At 39.2% G+C, this 17,811-nt stretch overlaps 4 protein-coding genes across 6 annotated transcripts; 2 read left to right on the top strand and 2 right to left on the bottom strand.

Annotated features, from left to right (window-relative positions):
- The first annotated feature begins 465 nt into the window (after window positions 1-465).
- Window positions 466-3,500, top strand: LOC105565260 (GDP-fucose transporter 1). Of its 2 annotated transcripts, XR_001009184.1 has the most exons (6): window positions 466-1,150; window positions 1,919-2,123; window positions 2,422-2,560; window positions 2,630-3,224; window positions 3,313-3,400; window positions 3,479-3,500. XR_001009184.1 is itself a non-coding variant. In XM_012018301.1 (5 exons), exons 1-4 carry the CDS (start codon window positions 1,086-1,088, stop codon window positions 3,217-3,219), a joined length of 999 nt encoding a protein of 332 aa, XP_011873691.1. In that variant the 5' UTR covers window positions 466-1,085; the 3' UTR covers window positions 3,220-3,224; window positions 3,313-3,463. The 2 variants fall into 2 exon arrangements, 1 of the variants encoding a protein (XP_011873691.1); XM_012018301.1 differs by lacking the exon at window positions 3,479-3,500 and having other exon boundaries at window positions 3,313-3,463.
- Window positions 3,501-3,608: 108 nt separating this feature from the next.
- On the bottom strand, window positions 3,609-6,974 carry LOC105565261 (gamma-glutamyltranspeptidase 2-like). The gene is made up of 9 exons (XM_012018302.1): window positions 6,553-6,974; window positions 6,074-6,240; window positions 5,837-5,997; window positions 5,694-5,773; window positions 4,968-5,243; window positions 4,571-4,861; window positions 4,421-4,490; window positions 4,118-4,339; window positions 3,609-3,858 (listed from the first exon to the last, which is right to left on the bottom strand). Exons 1-9 carry the CDS (start codon window positions 6,566-6,568, stop codon window positions 3,648-3,650), a joined length of 1,494 nt encoding a protein of 497 aa, XP_011873692.1. The 5' UTR covers window positions 6,569-6,974; the 3' UTR covers window positions 3,609-3,647.
- A 6,349-nt stretch (window positions 6,975-13,323) lies between these two features.
- LOC105565259 (tRNA-dihydrouridine(20a/20b) synthase [NAD(P)+]-like) lies at window positions 13,324-15,986 on the bottom strand. Of its 2 annotated transcripts, none has more exons than XM_012018300.1 (3): window positions 15,657-15,986; window positions 14,908-15,105; window positions 13,324-14,249 (listed from the first exon to the last, which is right to left on the bottom strand). In XM_012018300.1, the coding sequence occupies exons 1-3, from the start codon at window positions 15,731-15,733 to the stop codon at window positions 13,472-13,474; spliced, it is 1,053 nt and encodes a 350-aa protein (XP_011873690.1). In that variant the 5' UTR covers window positions 15,734-15,986; the 3' UTR covers window positions 13,324-13,471. The 2 variants fall into 2 exon arrangements, with proteins under 2 accessions (XP_011873690.1, XP_011873688.1); XM_012018298.1 differs by having other exon boundaries at window positions 14,908-15,562; window positions 15,657-15,731.
- A 624-nt stretch (window positions 15,987-16,610) lies between these two features.
- On the top strand, window positions 16,611-17,660 carry LOC105565306 (histone-lysine N-methyltransferase SETMAR-like). Its single transcript, XM_012018391.1, has one exon. It carries the CDS (start codon window positions 16,611-16,613, stop codon window positions 17,658-17,660), a length of 1,050 nt encoding a protein of 349 aa, XP_011873781.1.
- The last annotated feature ends 151 nt before the right edge of the window (window positions 17,661-17,811 follow it).

Here is a 17,811-nt window from a genome sequence, read left to right as displayed (position 1 = left end):
GTAACTTTTACTCTGATTGGTCAAATTTCAATCTAATCCCAATCCCAATCCGTAGTCTGATACGGGCTTAACTTTTACTCTGATTGGTCAAATTTCAATCTAATCCCAATCTCAGTCCGTAGTCTGATACGGGCTTTAGGGCCAGTTTCACAAACATCGGTTAACTGTTAACTAGGGTTCTGCAGTTGGGGTTCAGTCGACTCCCCATCTTTTTCCATCTTATTATTTAAGAAGAGACAGAGAATCAATTAACCTTCGGTTAACAGTTAACCAATGTTCGCGAAACCGGCCCTTATTCCTATTGCCTGTGCTTTTCAATTGTGTGATAGGCTGTACTGTCGCGCATGCGCGAAAAACACGACCAGTCCGGCACTATTAAAGGCCAGTTTCACAAACGTCGGTTACGTGGTGGTCGGTTAACTGCTAACCGAAGGTTAACTGATCCTCTGTCTCTTCTTAGAGAACAAGATAGAAAAAGATAGGACGTTGACTGAACTCTGGTTAACAGTTAACCAACGTTTGTGAAACTGACCCTGAGAACGCGGCGTTTAGCGATTGAGATTATCAATCATGATCCGGATCGTCGGTTGGAGTTTGACAAGTTTGAAAGGACAGGCACAATTATATTCATAAGATTTCCATTTGTAGATATTTTTACAGATTTGTACAGATTTACGTTGAACTTGTCTCCAGTTAAAAACTACCGCTCGCAAGTACGACGTGTTGAAAGGAAAGGGAGAAAACAATTACGTCGAGCATAATCCTCTCCATCGACGTCATTGATAACGCTGTTATCACTTGCCACCACGTTTTAATGACAGACACAGATGTGGCAGTTTAGAATACGGATTTACATACTATTAAATTACACCAAATTGCAGTCCCAAAATTATCTGCCGCACGGTTGACGCGTTCCGATCCTGTGCTCATTTCGCAAACGGCAGCAACATGCGAGGGACGATAATCTGACAGATCCCGGTAGATGCGAATTTCCGCAGTAGCCACTCGGCTATTGCAGCAGGTATCTCAGCACAGGTATTCGGCTGAGAGTGTTGTCTCCGAAATTACACAAACCTTTAATCGAGATGCAACTGGAAAGGGAACTGGCGTCGAAGTACGCTTACATCACGCTCGTGATTGCAACCTATTGGTAAGTCGCCAAGTGACAGCTTATTAAATACATTTATGTAAACTGGACTTGCCCGGAAGTGCAGAGAATATGACAATTAATAAGTAAACAAAATGAAGCTCGCGTTTGCCAAGTGACAAGAGGACAAGACACTTGAACGAGCAAAACATTGAAGCGTCAAATGTTATTTATTCTAAGTATTCGAAAAAAAAATAGGAACGTTTCGACTACATAAAGATTGATTTTAACAAGCACGTGATAAAAGAAATTTGTCCGAGTCAAAGCAAAAATAGAGGCCACATTATAATTTAAAGCAAACGTTATATATATATGAGAATCTTATAGCGTGTGCAACAAAATTTAAGAAAGTCACGAATGTGTTCATAATAGTTGAATACAAAAAGGCAAATTAAACTTTGCCAGTCGAGTCGTCTAATAATTTTCTCATTTAATTGTTCACTGGCGACGAGAAACCTTTATTTTTGTTATAAAAAGTAAAATTCAGCAAAGGATGAAAAGAAGTTCCATGATAGACTCCTCGGTCCAAAGCGGGAATGTATTGTAGTCAAGAGCGTACAGTAATTATTATTATCTTTATAATCCCTTGCAGAAGAAACTGGGGATGAAAAATCACTGAACAATTACTAGAGTTCGGTAATTGAGTTATTAGAAATTTCTGGTGTACAGTAATTTTCTAGCAGTTACTTACATTTCTCTAAGGGATTAATATCTTGGGCGATTTCTCTCAAAGCAATCTCATCTTCAAGCGCACCTTTCAAATGCTTTCAGGGTAGTGTCCATCACAACTGTATTCGTGAATAAGGCACTGCTGTCCAGTGACACCGTCAACCTGGATGCTCCCCTGTTTGTCACTTGGTTCCAATGTATAGTGAGCGTCGTTATCTGCGTTACTTTGCGCAAAATATCCCAGTGGTTCCCAGACTGCATTGAAATTGCGAACGGCAGTCCGTTTAGGAGGGACACTTTAAAGAAGGTGTGAAAACCGCTTCAGGAATATTATTGCACGATATGTTTTTTCACTCCCAATGATTGGAGTTAAATTATTTAGTTTTGAGGCAAGGCTCTGCACGAAGATTTCGTTTCTACCTTGAATTAAGGGACGGATATTCGATACATTTAACGACAAAAGTATACAAATATATAATTTAATGTAGAGATATAAATTACTGAGTGTATGATAAAGTATGACTCTAAATTCCGCGATTTCTCTCGAATAATTCTTACGTGTGAAGGTGTATAAAGCGTTCGTATGTATTGTACCATTTTTTTAGATACTACCGTTATCAATTCTATTCACCGCAATGATAGCGACCAACAACTTGTGCCTGAAACACGTCGGCGTCGCATTTTACTACGTGGGCCGTTCCCTAACGACAGTATTCAACGTCGTGTTCACCTACATTTTACTTGGTGAGAATCCCGCAAATCCGGTTAGACCGCACGGAGATTATCGGGCGAGCTAATTAGCCAAAGTTGCAGGGCAAACGACGTCTCTGAAATGCGTGACGTGCTGCGCGGTGATTATCGCCGGGTTCTGGCTGGGGGTGGATCAGGAGCACGTGGCGGGCTCCCTGTCTGTCCTCGGGACACTTTTCGGCGTGCTTGGATCGTTGTCGTTATCCCTGTACTCGATCCGCATGAAACAGACGCTTCCGGTCGTGAATCAGGACATCTGGTTGCTTTCCTATTACAACAACGTGTACAGTATTATTATCTTCATCCCGTTAATGATAGTCAGTGGCGAGCATACGACTGTATATAATTACGAGAAGCTCGGACACCCACTATTCTGGGCTGCGATGACGGTCGGTGGCGTGTTCGGCTTCGCCATCGGATACTTCACCGCGCTTCAAATAAAAGTCACGTCTCCCCTGACGCACAACGTCAGCGGCACCGCGAAAGCGTGCGCCCAGACGGTTCTGGCGACTTACTGGTTCAACGAGCGGAAATCGTTCCTCTGGTGGCTGAGCAACGTCGTTGTCCTTACCGCCAGCGCGTTTTACGCGAGGATCAGGCAACTGGAGCTGAGTAAAGAGTACAGAGTCGAGACGGGACAACTGAAAGTCTAACAACGGTAATGGGGTGTAACAATTTTATTCGAGCCTTTTTACATTTAATGTTACTTCGCGCAACTGTGTATATAAATATTTTTATACTTTTAGAAAATACGGAGCAATATATGGGAGAGATGCTATTCTTTACATACACATGGAAAACTGCTGCAGAAGCTTACTCGGCAGTTTCACAAAAGTATGTATATGTATGTATACATATGTACAAATATCTCAAACAACTTAATATTAATTATCAAGTATATGATGTTTACAGTTCAGCCAGTTTCTACACGATATAAAGAAACCTGCTATTGCGAGTTCAGAAACGCTTGCACGTATCTGGACATTGTCCCTAATATCACAGCATTGTGTAATCTCCGAAATTCTCGGAGATCGCCAATCTCTTGCGTACAAGTATATGCCTTTAACAAGGCGTATATGGCTTAAAATCGGGATGCAATTCCGTTGCCACGACTGTCCGAGTGACTCGATAGCGAATCTTTCCTCTTGACAATTGCGTTTACGCTTCGCGTGGACGAGATGTCGTCGTGAGACAACTGCGATAACATGGAGTACAATCGTGCCTGCAACGCAGCCTCCATCGAGTGTCTTTGATTGTTTTCAATCACTATACCGTCGGAGGCGAAATAGTACCTACGCAAAAGTATTCAATAAATTGATAACATCGCCAATATGTCTTGCGCCGTTTGTTTATTTGAGATTATTAAATTTCTTCAGTTATCAACGGTCCTCGGTCTTGCTCCGACATGTCTACAGTCCAGTCGGAAACGTAGTGCATCAAATTTTATTGACAAACTAGCCAGTCGTGGTCGACAAAAATGACTTTTCATTTGTTTAATACTGGCAGCATAGACGAAATTTCAAATTGGTTTAGTAAATTTTTTTTACATACCTGGGATATTCTATCGCGGCGGAAACATTCAGCGCGCGCACGATGAGATTATAGAGAATTTGGCCGTTGAGGAAAACGTCGTTCGAGCCGAGCACTCCACGTAATCCGCATATCCCTTCAGCGTGATGAAAAATAATGGGGGTGAACGTGGACAAATCATCGGTATTGTCTAGGAAAAATCCGGCCATTCTGTTCCCACGGCCGAAAGGCGAACTCAGACCACTGCATCATTTACAAATACGTTAATGCAATGACCGTACAGTTATCTAATAGATGTGTGGAGATATGATTTCTGTTACTAACGATAGGATGCTAACGTAGGTGTCTTGCCAGTCCATTGCCATCACTCCAGTGTACGTTTCTCTTTTCACGTCTAAAATGATGAGATTCATCGTGAAATTAATAGAGAATTACGCGCCGATGTACATAATAGAACCTTGGCACGCGTCTCACCGTATTGCACGTTTTGAGAGAATTGTAAAGATACGTGCATCAATGTTTGAGCAACAAGAGCTTGAGATTCTATAGTGGATGCATTTCCCGCCGAGATCGGGAGGTTCTCCAGTGCTTCGATTACTTGTTGCATAAAAGACGCCTGCGAGGAATAATAAATCGTATAACGATGCAATGTCGAGCTCTTTGCCGTCATTACAGCCGGTTCGTAACTCGCCAACTGTTGCAGCAATCTCTCACGGAGAGTGGTATTTTGTATAATTTCCTGGGACAAGGTGCCGTTGTATAACGCTAAAAAAAATACCGAATATTAATAAAATGCAATCGTGTAGTTAAAGAAAATCGAAACAGAGACGCACGCAAGTTATCTACGGCTGACAAAGTTACAAAACTATACCTGTTGCACCATAATGTGCTACGATGTCCAACGTCTTTGTAAGCTCATGCAATTGTAATCTATCGCCTGGATTCAAAGGGCCAGCGTAAAACATCTCGTAATCCGTATTCCTCGCCACTTCGTCCGCAAGATCCTTAGATACAACAAATCCTTGCCGAGCCAACTCGGCGACGGGTTCAACAACGTCGCGCCACGGCAAATTGCCATACGATCTTTGAGCAAACTCCAATCCCTTCAACAGAGCTGGTAAACGTATTCCAGCCTCGGCAAAGAAACCTATACAACAAAGAATAATTTCGCTCGTGTTACATTAAAACAACAAGTGAATAAAGGAGGCCAATCTTGACGAGCACGAAAGTTAACAAAGCAATATATATATTTTAAACTTCAAGATGCTACAATTGAAGTGCAGATCCGCGGACGCGTTTCGGCACACAGTGTTTTCATCAGTGCAAGTTTAATTGTGCGAATATTCTGCCAAAGTGATTCGCCAGAACGCAGCTGTTTCGCTGGCATACTATTTAGAAATACGTTATGCAAGTATTTATCAATATTTGATGAAAAGGTCTCTATTTTTGCATACGTTCGAAACGTATGCAAAATAGAGACCTTTTCGTGTACGCATAATTCCAGCACTCCAAGTTTCATCCAGACATCGTCACATAATTCTCCAAGTATTTTCCTATCGGGATCATACAGTTAGAAACAGCACAAAGCTGTATTTACCTGTGCTTGTATTGCTTGCAAAATCAATAACGATCGGATGGGTGTAATTCTTGTAATTATATATCATTATATGGCCGCCTCTGGAAACAGAATCTAGATTAGAAAGGGCAACGATGAAGATTGGCCGGCCAACAACATCTCACCCGCCAAGGCCAGTTTTATGAGGCGCTACCACAGCCATGCAGATCGTCGCTGCTACCGCGGCGTCGACCGCATTGCCTAATCTCGCTAGTATCTTGGTGCCAATCTGGGAACAATTGGAGTAATCTGTGGCAACTGCTCCGTGAGCGCCATGAAGGCTGCCCTGAAACGTGACCAGGGTATCGTCGGAATGTTTTTCCACCAAGGTTTGTCGCTCTCTTGTACTTGTAATATCCTACCTGCGGTATACTCTCGGTATAAAGGATTTGTAACACCAGCATGGTGGTGATGGCGAAGGTCAACGCGGCGAAACAGACGACGATGAATTTCAGTCCGTTGCCGCAGTAGGCGCAGAGTCTGTATTTGTAGCTCCTCTCCTTCGTCAGCGGGCATTCTTCTGTGAGACCTGCAAACGTTTTAACTTGTACCCTTTCCTCTGGTCGTGTATTTGTAAAAATTGCTACGCTCAAAACTTGAGACGACTTGGACTAAATTATCGATTAACTTATTATTATAAAATATGCAGTATGTTGGCATGGATAGAATAATTTTTGTTTAATAGACGAAAAGAAGGATTAAATTAAGGGCCGCAAGTCATACAGTTAGAACTAAACAATTCTGACGGTTTTGAATTAATTGCGATGATCGAGCAACGTAAACGTAGTGCAAATGTAGAATATTTAGGTCAACGCAAGGCGGAAGGCGTGTTTGTGCTTACGTGTGTTGTAACTCATTTTCTAATTCTCGTCGCTTCGTAATAACTTTGCACGTTATCGCGATATTCGTAACTTGTGCTCTTTTCAATGGAATATCGAGAGAATTGCAATGCGCAACAATGTCAACAAATTCACCGAAACAAAAACGGGAGAACGGAGAGAAGGAAACCTAGGCAGGTCTTCGGGCACAGCTTTTGTGTGGGGAAACTTGAGGAAATAACTCAACCTCTGGTTATAATTGAAATGCTTAATTTGTAAACGATGTGAACAATACGGAGGGAACGGTTTTTGCAATAAACGAAAAGCGTTGTCGCGAAAAGTTAAATCAACATTTATAAACGGAGCAAACAATTGTAAAATGAAGTTGGCAAAACTCGCGTCAAAAACAGGGTCGCCACGTTTAACCATAGTACAATTGGTACAACCTAGAGTCCACTATGGTCCCAGCTTAAAGCCTATCACACAATGCCTGGCAACAGGCAATAGGAATAGAGAATAGAATTTTTGACGCGTTGGATTCGTCGGAAATTTTTTTCCAACCAATCCAACGCGTCAGAAATTCTATTCCCTGTTCCTATTGCCTGTGCTTTCCTATTGTGTGATAGGCTTAATTATCATCCCTCTCGCGCGCAGCTCTGGGGCCTTATTCTCGAAAAATATCGCATGCGATATTTTATGAATGTCACCAGAATATTATACTTAGGCCCGGGTTCACAGTGGCTAGTTAGCTTAACCAGTTGTTAAGTAGTGATACCAACCACTGACACAAAATTCGGTAAGCTATTTACAAGGTTATATATATGTATACATATATACACTATATGTTGTACATATACATCAATATATCAATCACGAATATATCAATATATATGTATATTTTTTAAGCTTATTTGTGAAAATGCAACTTGTCAAAATCTAACCTTGAATTCGGTAAGCTATTTACAAGGTTAGATTTTGACAAGTCGCATTTTCGCAAATAAGCTTAAAAAATATACATATACATATATTTAAACACTGAAATAATTGGTGTCCTTTTTAGCAATCCAGAAATTTTTTATGTTTCCTAATTCGCGAGGGCGACAGTTGATGCTTTGCTGATTATACTCGTCCAATATCTTTAGCCAAGCCTCTTCTTTTTCTTTAACACTCACAGCATCAGTCCGCTTATTTTCTATTATCAATTTGTATTTTTTTATTAATGATACAAGTGCTAGTTTTTCAGCTTGACAAAAATTTGGTGCTCGTATACGGTTTATTTTCATATCCATTTTTATTATGCGATGAGGTATCGTAATAATGAGGATGAAACTGGAATTTAATTATTTCAGTGATTAAATATATGTATATGTATATTTTTTAAGCTTATTTGCGAAAATGCGACTTGTCAAAATCTAACCTTGTAAATAGCTTACCGAATTCAAGGTTAGATTTTGACACGGTGCATTTTCGCAAATAAGCTTAAAAAATATACATATATATTTGATATATTTGTGATTGATATATTGATGTATATGTACAACATATTATAGTGTATATATACATTATATAACCTAGCTTGTAAATAGCTTACCGAATTTTGTGTCAGTGGTTGGTATCACTACTTAACAACTGGTTAAGCTAACTAGCCACTGTGAACCCGGGCCTTAATATTCTAGTGATATTCATGAAATATCGCATGCGATATTTTTCGAGAATACGGCCCCTGACCGCACGATAACAATGGAGTGCACCCACCCAGTATGTTTACAGCTCAATGGTTTTGCGCCGGTCCCTTCTGCGCATCGGTCATTTTTTTGGCCCAACCAATAAGAGGAAGGTATCTGTGTGGTAGTGCGAAATCAGCGATACTACTTGTGAAACGAGTGTATTACGAGCTTAGATAATATTAATAATTTTAAAATGAAGAAAGGCAAACCGTACAGAAAGTGCAGTGTCAAGAGCTGTAAAATTACCGATGGGAACTTGAGTTACCGTTCCTTTCGCTTCCCTAAGGATGACAAAAGGTTATATATTCTCAACTCTATGTTTACAAGCTAAAGATTTGCTTTTCAGTCTAATATAATCGAAAACAAATTTTAGGGCAAAGCAATGGGCAATTGCATGCAATCGTCAAGATCTTGTGCTGAAAACAGCGGAATCTTTATACGCTACCAACAGGGTTTGCAGCAAGCACTTTGAGGACAAAATGTATTCGAATGATTTACAAAATCGTTTGCTTCCTTCAGCTCAGCCGACTTTGTATCTCACTGAAGATGAGGAAGAAAACGATTGCGCTGCAAGTATACTCTAATTCTTATACGTCTGTAGAATATAAAAATCCAGCAAACAGGATAATGTCAAATAATATATTAATAACATTTGTATATACATATACACAGTTCCGACATTAATAATACATTATTAAAGTTGCGGTCAAGCTGCCACTACAAATGCTTCGAGGTACTTTTCTCTTTCTATCTTTACTGAAAGAAAGGAGAAGAAGAATACTTTGAAACATTCGAAGCGATAACTTGACCGCAGCCTAAGCCTAATGTTACATTTGTCATACGATAAATTTTTTAAGCGCGTTGTCGATTGGCTGCTGAATAAAAACTTTCTAGATACTCGAGAATTTTACTGTCCTGCAGCCAATCAACGTGCTGAAAAACATTTGTCGTGCGACAAATGTAATACCAGTCGTGAGTCTAATCTACAATGTGCTCTCTGTATCTAGAAACATTTTATTTTGTAGTCACTAAATACATTTAAAAAGTTTGCGCAAGTGAATGAATTGTATATTATATATTGTACAATTGTACATTGTCGACAAATGTTTTAAGCGTTTCGACTTGTTTATATAAAATAGAATGTTTCTAGATGCAGAAAGCACATTGTAGATTAGGCTGAAGGCATCTTTTGGTGTCATCGTGTTTCCTGGGAATATACCAAATATTCTGAGGATGTATTATATGTTTGCTATATCCTCTCAACATTCTTACAATTAGATTATACATATTAGGACAATTAGGATAACATGATGGCCAAAGAATAAATAAATTCACATTAATAGAAAATGTAATTTATAAATGAAATATCGTTTAGAAAATGTTTATTTTATACTCTTTAGAAAGTAAGCAATCCTACTTCATAATAAATCACTGGCAGAAACATCGGTGCCTCGCGATGTCGCAATTGATCATGAGATATTTATCAGATGCAAAAGCTATAAAATTAAAGTATTTTTAATATTTCATTTTACAGACTGCTTCGAATTCGTCTTTAAAGGAAGAAATGAACTTGCTGGAACCATACGTTTCAATAATTGAAGAACCGCCTGTTCAGGTACAAAATCTTTCGTACTTTTTTTATGATTAAAAAAATAATGTAATGGTAAAAAATTACTGCCTGCATTCCCAAATTTTATTATTTCTCTTCCAGAGCGTAAACTTTGATCACGATTACGCAGGAACTGCGGGAACTGCAGCGGTATCCGAGTGTCTTCCACAAACTGCTGCCCCAGTATCACTGGTTAGCAACTTGGTGAGCTAATTGTATTTTAATTATAGAAAATGTTTGCACTTTATATTTATTTTGTGCCCTTCGATTTATCAAATTTTATTGATTTTCAACGATCGTGAAATTATGTTCTGTTTATACTTGAATTTGAAATAAAATAGAAAGAAAAAAGGAAGGCAGAAAGAGCCGACGCAGGATGTTAGTTGCGGAATACAAAAGTTTAATAACATTCATAATGGTCAACTTTCGATCAACTAATGCGATCCTTTTCAATGACATATAAAAAAATTAATTATTAATATAAATATAAGTTAAGAGTGTATTAGGGAAGGAATGTGTTACTCTATGTACTGTTATCAGATTATACAAGATGTTGAAATATAAAAAAGATAATAAGCGTTATAGACAAATACATACTGCAAGTGAGTCCAAGATGGTGTGAAACTTATGGAAAGTTCATATTCCGTGCGTGAGAAGATTTTTGAAGTTGTCAGCGCAATTATCTACGGAATAATGGCCGATATGTCAGTAAAACAAGCAAATTATGGTTGTAACATCCTGCGTCGACTTTTACTGCCTTCCTTTTCTCTTTCTATTTTATTGTTTATTATCAGAGTCCTTAGACTATTTTCATTCTGAATTTGAAATAATAAAGTACCTTTAATTATTTTTAGCTTACTCAATTTCACAATTATTTCAGAATTATACAAATGTACGAACGAACGTTTCATCTACCATTGGAAATGCCACCACCAGTTCCCACAATTTTGGAATAAATCACAATGAGACACCTAAAACTATTATCTTACAACCAATTCGTAGCGTCTCCACTTCTCTTCAATCTTCAATCGTCGTTCCTTCAGCAAACTACGGTATTGTGGCAAATCCTCAAATCACAGTTGCTGCGCCTTGCAATGTTGTTCGTTTGTTTTCTCCAGAAAAAGATTCAAAGAATATACAACACAATAAAGTCCAACTATCTGCAAACCAAAGTCTTGATAAAAAAAGTCAAACAACACGGGATATACGTCGTCGTAGTCCAAAAGAATTACAATTGAGAAAAGAAAATCAATATTTGAAAAGAGAGAATGCTACTCTGCGAAAAATGATTGAAAAAATGGATATAAATATAGATCAATTTTTAAAATGTTGCGATGAATACTTATCGCCTCAAACGGCACTATTTGTTAAAGAGCAAGTATTAATTCAAAACAAAAAGTCCAGAGGTCGGAGATATTCTTTAAAAATGAAAAAACTATGCTTGAATCTGTATTTCAAGGGGCCGAGAATATACAGAACTTTGTCATCGATATTTTCCTTGCCATCCAGAGCGACTCTTACCAGAATGACAACCGATATCTCTTTTACGAGCGGTATAAATAAAGATGTGTTCGATTTACTCAGCGTTAAAATTGGAAATATAAAAGAGTCTGAAAAATACTGCATGGTTTGCTTCGATGAAATGTTACTAAAATGCCACTTGTTTTATGACATAAAAGCCGACGAAATCATCGGCTTTCATGACAATGGGAAAGAAAGACAATTCAAATCAGCAAAACTTTCATGTGTCTTTGTTGCGAGAGGCATTTTTAGCAATTGGACACAACCACTTGCGTACGAATTTTCACATACAGCTTGTCCAAGCACAGTTTTACAACAGTTACTTGAACAGTGCATTAGTAAGTTGCAAAACATTGGTCTAAACGTTGTACTCGTGGTGTGTGATATGGGTCATAACAATACAAAGCTCTCAAACAATCTAGGAATTACGCACCAGACCCCATATTTCACGCTGAACGGCCAAAAGATTTTTTTCATGTATGATGTCCCACATTTGTTGAAAGCAACCCGAAATATGTTTTTAAAATATATTTTCACGTTTGGTCAATTTCTTGCCAAGATGGAGTATGTAAGACAATTTTACGAGCTGAATCAAATGGTACAGTTCAAGTTAGCGCCGAAATTAACTAGCGCACACATTAATCCAGACCCTTTTGAGAAAACGGAAACTCGACGAGCCACTCAGCTTTTCAGTCAATCCGTGGCAGCAGGCATAAATGCGTACATTCATTTTGAAAAAATACCAGCTGAAGCAATGGGAACGGTAATTTTCATTGACAAGATGGATAAACTTTTTGATATGTTAAATTCCACCGCGAAATACAAGGGAGAAAAACTACATGCCTATGTTTTCGAAGGAAATGATTTTCAGTTAGCATTTTTACAAGAATGTTTAAAGTTCTTCGATTCACTCCAAGTTATCAATTACGATGGCCACAATGTGACAAATCAGATGAAATTCATCAAGGGTTGGAAAGTTACTATTTCTGCTTTACTGCAACTATGGGTCTATCTTAAAAAAAAAGATTTCCTTTCTGTGCAAACTCGGAGATTGAATCAAGATGTTGTTGAAAATTCATTTGGAAACATTTGTCTAAAAGAAGGAAAATGTTTGATACCTTCAGCCATTGAATTTGTTAAAACATTCAAAAAATTGCTGTTTCACAATTTTTTCAACGCTGGGAATAAACATTGTGACGACGATTTTGACACAATTTTGCTAGATTTACACAGATTGAATCAACATGAGCTCAAAGAAGTTAAGGAAATTAATGAAAGAGGAATTTTCGATGACTTTACGCTAGATGACTTAGAATATCAAAAGCTCGATTTAATTGAAAAAAATTCAATCCGTTATATATGCCTTTATTTGATTCAGAAATGTTTGAACAAGCATTCGTGCCAAGTTTGCGAAGAATATACTATTGATCACGTAGAATTTGAGGACTCAATAATTTCTTGTTTTTTAAAAGCATACCAAAGTAAAAATTCAATTTTCGGCAAATTAAAAAGACCACATAACAATTTAATTTTTTATGTTTGCTATTTAGAGGCGATTTTTAATGATCATTTTGAACGCGTTAGTCTAGAAAAGAATATCATTAATACACTGTTGACAAAGACTGAATTAATTACGTTTGAACACCCTTGTAGAAATTTTCCACATTTCTATTTAAGAAAATTATATTTTAGAATGCGTTTGTTTTACGTTTTAAAATTTATAAATCGTAATTTTAAGTTAAATAATCCTAATAAAATGATCATATGGAGACTCGACTAACGTTTCATCTCATTTATATTGTAAGGTGACATTGTAAACTTAAAATAAAATTTGGTATTGTAACAATGTGAAGTTTTTTCTCTATGTTTGAATTAACAACACTGGCAGGATGGCTACATCTGTTAGTCAAAACGTATGATAGATGATTAATTATTAAAAAATTGTTAAAAAGAACAGACCCTAGGTAATAGCATGACAACACATAGCGAGTTTTTTTAAAAAAGTTTATTATTCAACCTAGATCGTGAAACATGCGAAACATAACGAGTTCGTACGAGGCTCGGAGAACGTTCTCGAGCTTCCCCTTACGAATCCGCATTAAACATACATCCTAGAAAATCGGTAGACGAGTCGTCCTCCCAACAATCAATATACTTTTCTTTACACCGTACGCGCGAAGCGTTGAAGTTACACCTCGTCAATTCCGTCGGACTAGACGCGTTCGGTTTCACGCCGTAATAACTTTCTAGAAACCCCAGCACGGACGATTTACTCTGCAGGCTATTGAACAACACCCGGTCTTTCCTCGGCAGAATCTTTTCCAACATGAATACCAGATGGTGGTGGAAACACTGAAATTCCGTTGGTATAGTCGACGTGATGTCCAACCAATCTTGAACGCAGGTGAGCGGAGTAGCGGAGTATCCCGAGAACAACGCCGGGTTACTCAAGATACCCCTGGCGGACATCACGCCCTGGCACTTGGATTCTTTAAACAAAAACTCCGCGCTTTCCAGGCTCTTCGCATCGCCGTTCGCCACAAGCGGCAGCTGCACGTGGTCCCTGAGAAGCTTGAGGCTGTCCAAGTCGATTGGCTCGTTACGCATCTCGGGAGTCCTCGCGTGAATTGTTAAGAACGAGGCACCGGCCTTCTCCAAGGTCTGGCACAACGCTACCGTCTGGCGTATGTCCTTCAACAAACGTATCTTCACGGAAACGGTGAACGGCCGTGGAATACGATTTCTAACTTGATACACGAAGTCCCTCACGAGCTCTGGTTTTTTCAGTAAATCAGCCCCGTATCCCTCCTGCATGGCCCAGCGTTGTGGACAGCCACAGTTTAGATCTACACCGTTGCAGTATCTGTTGATTAGAAGAATACGTAAGATAACGTCCAATCTACAATATGCTCTCTGGAAACGTTCTATTTTATCCAAACAAATCAAAACTTAAAAAATTTGCCGACAGTGTGCGATTGTACAATGCACAATTTGATGAACTCGCATAAAACATATTTATTGAAGCAAAATTTAGGAATATTGAATCGCCAGTAATTAGTTAACAATTAGGTTGAATAATCTGGTACAACTGGCTACAGGAAACTTCCTTTATTAACACAACGTTTCGGCCATGGGTTTTGGCCCTTGCCAAGTGAATTCTACAGCTTCTAGTCTAGCAGAAATGAGACTGTTTCTATGCCCATACCAGAGAGATATAATGTTTTTGTAGCGACACTCCAAACTCCAGTGGGCCTAATGGCATTTGACCACATGCCATACGCCGACTAGAAGCTGTAGAACTCACTTGAAAAGGTCCAAAACCCATGGCCGAAACATTGTGTTAATAAAGAAAGTTTTCCGCAGCCAGTTGCGTCGGATTATTCAACCTGATTGTTCGTATTTATTGATTAATAAAATAGAATGTTTCCAGCCACAAAGAGCACATTGTAGATCAGACTTAAATATGATATAAAATTTGTCGTACAACAAATGTAATACAAATGGATTTATGACAAACTTACGGCGCAACCATTTCTGAAGCGTCGATAAAGTCATTTACAGTCTTAGCCGCAAATTGGACAATCAGCGGCTGATCGTCCTCGTGCGTAGTAAATTCGTTGTCCCGAGCTTTCGAGGACTGCACAAACGAGTCCGCCAGGATCATCGGGGTAAAGCATATATCACATCCGTACCGTCTCACGAGCGTTCTAAACTGCAGTCTGGCAAAAAGCACAAAGCCTAATCTACAATGTGCTCCTTGCGTCCAAAAACGTTCTATTTTGTGGCCAATAAATGCGTTTAAAAAATTTGCGCAAGTCGATAAATTGTACGTTATCCCAGTTAGCAGATTGGCAGCAGATTCGTCAGAAAGCCACACCAAAACCGTGGCCATCTGTGTCCGCAGTTGGCTCCTGTTTTGGCAACAGAGTCTGTAAAGCATACGCTGTCAACAGATTGTCGGCAGAAACCGAGCAGAGATTCAGTTACGTGAGCAGATTTTGTTGTGATTCTGCTGACAAGCTGGCAACATGTCGAATAGATCAGTTGCTGTATGCAATCTTTCTGAAAATTTGTAGTGGGGCATTTGACGAAATCTGTTCTCGACAGATTCGACTGTCTGGGATACGTGGTCGACGAATTTTCAAAGCGTTTCGATTTGCCTACACAAGAACGTTTCTAGACGCGAAGAGCACATTGTAGATTAGGCGTTGTTAAGCATCAATGCTATAATACAACAATGCAGGCGCAAGAGAACATTACTACCACTTACTTGCTATATCTGACCATCGGGGCACATATCTTTATCATTCTCGGCTCTTTTAACGTTTCCATCACGTCGGTAGTCATTGCGGTAATATTTCCGATGACCGCTTCGATGTGAAAAAATGACAGGTTCTCGTAATTAAATGTGAAAAAACAAGTCCAGCTTCTAACCTAAAAGGAGCACAACAAAAACTTTAATCGAAACTCTAGGTCTGTTCGTGTCGCCAACTAGAGTTCCTAGAAGAGAGAGTCTGGACAGTCTTGTCAGTGTTGTCATTGGCTTTGAAGCAAAATGGCGGAACCAATCGCCAATGCTATATTCCCACTTCAAGTACTGTGAGCGCGGTTGAATTTGAATTTGAGAAACGAGTGCCAATTATTAGATTAAGTAAAATTAGTAATAAATTACAAAGAGTGACAATTTTTAATTATCATTGTTTAAATCATAATAATGTATAAGAGAGGAACCTGAGAGCGGCCACGCCGGCGTTTTAAGCCTGTCACACAATGCCAGGCAACAGACAATAGGAATAGGGAATAGAATTTTTGACGCGTTGGACTCGTCGGAAATTTTCTTCCAACCAATCCAACGCGTCAGAAATTCTATTCCGTTCCTGTTTGCATGTTGCCTGGCATTGTGTTTGGGCCTTTACTTGATACGAGAGCCATTTGAAAAGTTTCCGGCCTCATCGACATAATGGGTTTGTTTTCTGTTCCTGCACTGGTGAACTAGTGCAGTAAGCTAGAATGAGAAAAAATATGCTTGTCTTACTCCAATTTATTGCACTAGTTCACTAGTGTAGGAACAGAAAACAAGCCTAAAGTAACTGTAGAAAAAATTTCTTTCGCCGTCCGATAGATGGCCTTGACATATGTAAACCTTAAAAATTTCAAGTCATTCTGATCATTACTTTGTCTATGGCACTCTTCCAAAGTTGTCAGCTGACATTGTCTGTCAACAATGGAGAAAATCGAGTATCGCGCAGTGATAAAATTCCTTTACTTAAAAGGGAAAAAGACTCAGGAAATAAAAGATGAGTTAGACTCTATATACGGTGAAGCCTCCCCTTCATTTACAACGGTCAAACATTGGGTGGCCGAATACAAACGTGGTCGTACGAGCATTTTAGACGAGGAACGTTCCGGGCGCCCGAAAACCGCTACAACTGACGAAATGGTCGATTTAGTGCATCAAACTGTGATGGAAGATCGTCGATTGACTGTTAAGGATATTGCCGAGGCTTGTGGGATATCATCTGAACGGGTGCACAAGATTTTACATCAAGATTTGGATATGAGAAAATTATCCGCGCGCTGGGTGCCGCGCTTGTTAACGATCGACCAAAAGCGCATACGGATGGACATGTCGCGCGAGTGTCTTAGCCTGTATCAAAAAAATCCAGCGGAATTTTTGCGGCGAATGATAACCGTCGATGAAACCTGGGTACACCACCATACGCCTGAGACCAAACAACAGTCAATGCAGTGGATTGCGGTGGAGGAACCAACTCCGAAGAAGGCAAAGGTCGTTCTCTCTGCAGGAAAAGTGATGGCGACAGTTTTTTGGGATAGCTGTGGAATAATTCTTATCGATTACCTTGCAAAGGGTGAAACAATCAACGGACAGTACTACGCTACATTGCTGGATAAATTGAAGGCCACAATTAAGAAAAAACGTCCGCATTTGGTCAAGAAAAAAATCCTGTTTCACCAGGCTAACGCTTGGGTTCACACGTGCTTGGTCGCAATGTCAAAATTGAACGAATTGAGGTTTGAATTGCTTCCGCACCCACCCTATTCGCCAGATCTAGCTCCCAGCGACTTTTTCCTGTTTCCTAATTTAAAAAATTTTCTCGGGGGAAAAAAATATAAGTCAAATGCTGAGGTGGAAAACGCTGTAAACCAGTATTTTTCAGGTTTAGACAATCAATTTTTTTCTGACGGTTTAAAAGGATGGGAGAAACGTTGGACTAAATGTATCGAGTTGCAGGGAGACTACGTCGAGAAATAAATTTTGTTTTGCTTTGAAATATGTGTTTTTCTTAAAAAGGCCGGTAACTTTTCAAATAGCCCTCGTACCGTTTCAAGAGACTGTTTTGCGCGCCTTTACGCCCACTTTAAAGCGTCGTCTACAATAACCGGCGTAAGCGTGGAGTAAGAAG

This window comes from Vollenhovia emeryi, unplaced genomic scaffold (assembly GCF_000949405.1).
Source record: "Vollenhovia emeryi isolate VEMERY1.0 unplaced genomic scaffold, V.emery_V1.0 DF939154.1, whole genome shotgun sequence".
NCBI lineage: Eukaryota > Metazoa > Arthropoda > Insecta > Hymenoptera > Formicidae > Vollenhovia > Vollenhovia emeryi.
Note: the sequence above shows the minus strand (reverse complement) of the source record. Positions and strands in the feature narration are given on the sequence as shown.